Here is a 5,675-nt window from a genome sequence, read left to right as displayed (position 1 = left end):
TTTTATCTAATCTCTACTTTCGCATTCATATATTAATTGATTAATCAACTAGGCATATATTAAGGTTATTTTTGCTTTGGTAATTAAAATATTATTTTCTACTTTTTAATTTAAGTTAATTGTACATGTAGGTCTAGTCTTGAAGTCGGTTTTTGTGTTCTTTTTAAACTTAACTTTATTTATCAATTTTTCAATCAAAACCAATTTATAATTTGCGATTAAAAACATACAGAAATAGACAATAAATTAAACTACCTATGCCTATAACCAATACACCCTTGCCACTGATTCTGCATACAGGAAACAAAGACTTTGTAGGCGAGCATACACATTTTTACATTTACAATATTTATTTTTAGATGTCTTACCTTTGCCAAACAACTTTTTCGATCATTACCGTTCGCGAATGATTTTATTACAATATTTTACGTAAAACGTGTCTCATTCACTGCATATTTTTAGAAAATTGTGGGAAGTGTTAAAGCCTTCTGTTCAACCCGGGCCAATTTTGACATTATTACCTAGTTTTAGACCCAAATAATAATAATAACAATATCCCTAACGAAAATAGTACACCAAACAATACCAACAACATCATTATTACTGTTTTAGAGTAAGTAAACAAATAAGTTAAAAACAATTTTAGACTATACATATTTATCTACCATACGTATTTCGTTCATCAGTTGTTCATTTTTAATTTCACTTAAACATTCCAAATTAATATAAACTTAAGGCAGAATTCTCGGTTGTTAAAGTTAAAATGAAAATTCTTCTTCGACACTCCCACCCTTAGATTGTTTTATAAACTCAACTGCAACTTTGCGCTTTATTATTAAGTAATTCTCGCAAATCTGGCACAAGAATTTCTATTTTTATGGGGGTCGAGGAATGTCAAGTTCATTTTAACTTGCGCACAGAGGTCACGATCGATAAATTATAGTCACGCTCCACGTCCAATTGACCGAAACAATTGATTCTGGAACACTACAAGAACCAAAATATGTCCAGAACAAAAGGTCAAAAAAATTGAGACACCCTCTCGTCCAACACGACCCCATTTTAAGGATATTCGATACAGTAGGTTGACCTAACATAAAGTGCCGGCGTATTTTGCAGGCAGTCACAAACCAACTGGACTGCTACAGGCATTAAACACAGTGTACAGACACAGATTATATAAATATGTACTGTGGCATTACGATGATGGTATTATGTACAAGACAGTCCTTATTTATCAGTCTCTTATAAGTCATTTATTACAGTGATGTGACGGGATTGACTCCAGATATTTATAGATCACAGCCTTACGTAAGAAAATTTATTAGTGTCTTTGGCGGCAGTTGTAGGGAAATGTATTATATTTGTCTATCCACATGCATCCGCACGTTTCTGTGGTAATGAATTCGAAATTATCTTTCGTAGGGTTTCTAAGGGCACGAGTTTTGACGCGCTGGGAGTCCATTTGGTCGTCCATGCATAGAAACGTGATATTAGTTCACCTTTCTAAAACCACACGTCACACAGATACTTAGTATTAGATCTGAATCTAATGCGCTTAAACACAAATTTCTTATTCCAAACACGGTTGCCCATTTTATGAAAGGCGTATTTACATAACGCTATTTTAAATTATCTATTAGTACATATTTACAAGTCTAGTAATAACAACTGTTACGTACGTCTTTAGACGTCATAGATATCCTTTAATAAGGAGGTGTTAACGTAGCGTTCAAGGAAGATGAGTTTTCTGTTGTCCGATTATTATTTATTGTAAAAACTTAATTTAATTGACAACCAATAACTCAAAAGAATAATCCAATCAATTTGTGTGGTTTCTTCAGAAAACTTGTCTGAATTTGTTGCGCTTTTTTATCAGAAAGCAGTTAACAGTTGCAATAAATTCTACTTCATCAGATTGTTTAATTGGAACTTGTATGATGTTAAAACTTAGAATCAGATTAAAGTAAAAGTTCTAATAAAGAAACGTAATAAAAGTTGACCGAACAATTTTATGTCTGAAAGTACGGTATCTATTGGAAGTTTTATGGTCCTGTTTGAGGTATTTTATTATTGCTGTTCAAAATCAAAAGAAAAATGAAAAACCAAAAGGAAGATAATGCAATTTCATTACTGGCGAGTGATAGATTTTTGATTTGTATTGTATTTATACAGTAGAATCCGCTTATAATGATATCGAAGGGAAANTTCCTGCCGCCCATTTCTTCCAATTCTAGCAGGCGCCGCGTCTTTTGCTCTTGGGACGTGCTGAGGCGTTTTATGAGTTCAGATTTTAACACACCGTACGCGTTGGTCGTGGGTTTGTTCACTATTATATCGCGCACTTCTAACGCATACCGCGGTTCTAACACTCCGGTAATGTACCCAAATTTGGTCGCATCCTTTGTCACACCGGCTGTTGTAAAGTTCTCTTCGACCATCGAAAACCATAGTTCTGGATCGTTCGGGATAAATGGCGGAATACGCACTGCGACGTGACTAATTGCGAAGCCATTTTCCAGCACGTTTAATTGTTCTTCTGAATTAGCCATTTCGCTTATATTACGGTCACTAAAATCTAGTCTATTTACACTTAAATCTACCGCACAAGATGTTACACTAAAATGTTACTCAAAAAAGTACTTACAATTGTCTGTCACCTCTCACTATTATTAACAGTTAGGACTTAACACAACACTGACGCACAAAAAAAACTACGGGGTCACCACTTTAGTCTCGTTGTGTGTCCTGATGTTGAGGTGGTTAAATAATAGAACGCAGAATACGATAACAACTTTAATAAACAAGAACAAAAAAATGAAGACTAGAATTAAGAATGTAGAATGGTGAAGTTGAAATTAGGAAGGATAAGTCAGAACTGATTTTAGTTTTTGAAAAAGAGATCGTAAGAAGGGTGATAAGGAGGAGTTAGAAATAAGTTAATTAAAGTAGGGAACCAATAAGATGGTAGTAAAACCTGGAAATTTAGTTTAGAAGAAATACCTAGAAATTAAGTTTGACCCCAAATCACCGAAGAAACTGACCATAAAACTGCAATTAGGAAAAGTAAGAATTATAGACGTCATGCAGTTAGTATACAGAGTTGAATTGTTAAAAGGGATGATAGCAAAGTACGTAGGCAATTAAATAGTCGTTTAGCTGAAGAATAGGTATAGAGTAGGTATAGAATAGAGTAAGTATAAAAATAGAATTATAAGAAAAGAATATTTACACAATAATAATACAATAATACAGAAATTCCAAACACACAAATACATGCATCACAGACATACCAAAAAATATATACAACCACACACTCAATACCTTACTCTAAAAAATTAATTACTTTCTTAAAAACTATCAAATCGCCACAGTCCTGAACGATAGCAAAAGCAAATTGGCCAAACGTCAGCACTACATGAAAAACTTTATATGTTATAAAAATCTCCAGTATTCTTTCGTAGATAAAACGGTGTTGACTATGGTTCAGGTCAAATTCGGAAGGCGACGTCTAGTGGCGAATGTCTCTGTATTAATACGTCACCCTATACAGTGCAAGATTTGTGTCATAAAAGGTGCTCAAATAGCTCTCTCACAGTACCATGTATATAATTTATTACCCATAGACGTCGTCTCGTTAAACTGGCCCGTTAATAGGTTCAATAACGTGAACCAGAGAATCTACAATTTATTGATTCTGTAAAATTAATGACATCGATGCAAAAAATTGGCCGTGGTGCCTAATGGTGTTGTGGCAAATACCAGAAGGCAGTTTTAGATCGGATATACTTTATTATAGTGAAGAAATTGCAAGGCTGTGCGACTATTTATACGATTTCAAGTGGGTGACTTTTCACGAAATATCGGTAATTTTGTGTTTAGTTTATGCGTGCGACGGTTCTCCTGTTGATAGGACCGAAAATTATTGTAAAAGACGAAACTCGCAATGATTTACCATACCATGCTAGCAAAATTATTTATAAAAAGACGACAACGACAGAAAGTGGTTTAATAAATAGTTTCTAAGTCCTAAGACTGGTTGGACACGCACCTCCAGTATTTTCTATCCTGAACTAATCATCACATTTGCCTAAAACTGGAACATCCCACATCTTTAACTATTTGTGAACAGTAATCCAATCTAGGTCTACCTCTACTCCTTTTAACCCCTGTTTCTGCTTCTAATATGTCTCTAACTACCCCTTAATGCCTGAGGTGTCCCACCAACCTATCTTCCTCTCTCTGTTTTCCTATTCTTTCCAATACCTCTTCATTTCTAACCTTCTCTGTCCACGGTATCCTCGCCATTCACCTATAACACCACATTGAGAACGCTTTTAACATTTTCTACCTTATATCCTTAGATTTAGATTAAACGGCAACCTTTTACGGATTAATACTGCACCATCCTTAAGTATCCTTTCAGGATAAGCCAGGATAATTAGCGGATTCTTGTTTTCTGTTACCGCGTTCTATGTCTCTTTATTGTGTCGTACTGTACCACGATTAGTCCTGGCAAACGTATTATTACACCCATAACCCGTTGCATAAGTAAAATGTCTTTTGTTCTGTTTGCGGGTCACACGGTCCTCCAGCTCGGCCACCTAGACGTATATTTATAAAACGATATGGTGGCGGTTGAGCGTCGAACCGCCGGTGAAGAAAGGCAGTTCGCAAGAACCTTCGAAGAGCATTAAAACGGAATCCGCACGTGACCGTTATTTTCACGAAATTTTGTTGAGAATGCCCGCCGAGTCCCGACCTGTCGCATCGGGCGGCATTGCAACAAAAGTCCTTTGAGATTCGTAAAAAAGGCAGCGTTCATCGGAGTGCAATAGAAATATCGATTTTGGTATTGATTTTTGACTTGCGCGTGTATGAGTGTTGTGCGTGCCAGAGAGGAAGAATTATACACAATACATCGTTGTTGTCTAGGTCAGTATCCATGGAAGGAATACGACGACCTCTGGGACGCATACCTGAAACATACCTTTGGAAACGTGACAAAGCCGGCAGATGCTTTTAAACATATGAGAAAGACGAGGATAGCCAAGAGGTTTCAAGAACTGGCTAGTGGCGTGGCCCGGAATGGGGAACGAACTGCCTGGCTTCCAAGAAGACCAGTCATTGATGTTAAACGTTGAGTTGAAATAACAAAGAACGACGGGACGATGCAACACATTCTTACACAAACAGGATTTTAAAGGTAGAAATAGTAAGGGGTTTTATATTCAAACTTTAAATACAATCAGTAAAATTACCAGCAGATATTTCACTAAGTACTACTTTTGATAAAACAAATACAGTGTAAACTCTATATAACGACACTTAAGGGACCGAACATTTTTCGACGTTATAAAGAGTGGTCGTTAAATTGAGAGAAGTAAGAGATATTATTTTACTATTCTATAATAATATGCATTTACTAATATAGTACACATATTGCACACGAACATTATTATTCATACATTGTGTCTGATGTTTTTTGCTGCTCCAATATTGTTACGTCCTAAGGACCAGTTTACATTTTACCTGGGTATTCACAGAACCCTTATAAACTGGAAAGAAATGTTGTATGACGATTGTGCTCACATTTAATGATAGGGCTTTCCATATTCTGTGTTATATTCAGTTTCTAGTTATTCACCCCCGCTAAAATAATATCTACCAACAGG

General features: G+C 35.7%; 2 protein-coding genes across 2 annotated transcripts in view; both read right to left on the bottom strand.

The window, feature by feature from the left end:
• Positions 1–2,552, bottom strand: part of LOC108740859 — an 11,179-nt gene extending 8,627 nt beyond the window's left edge. Inside the window, exon 1 of the mRNA XM_025979389.1 lies at positions 2,174–2,552. Coding sequence (XP_025835174.1) covers positions 2,174–2,552 — 379 coding nt within the window. The remainder of the gene's footprint in view (positions 1–2,173) is intronic.
• LOC108740874 (cell wall protein RBR3) overlaps positions 1–5,675 on the bottom strand; it is a 55,592-nt gene that overhangs the window by 25,256 nt on the left and 24,661 nt on the right. The window lies entirely within an intron of this gene.

Source organism: Agrilus planipennis, unplaced genomic scaffold, assembly GCF_000699045.2.
Source record: "Agrilus planipennis isolate EAB-ADULT unplaced genomic scaffold, Apla_2.0 scaffold282, whole genome shotgun sequence".
Lineage (NCBI taxonomy): Eukaryota > Metazoa > Arthropoda > Insecta > Coleoptera > Buprestidae > Agrilus > Agrilus planipennis.
The sequence above is the reverse complement of the archived record's forward strand: the minus strand, read 5'-3'. Positions and strand labels throughout refer to the sequence as shown.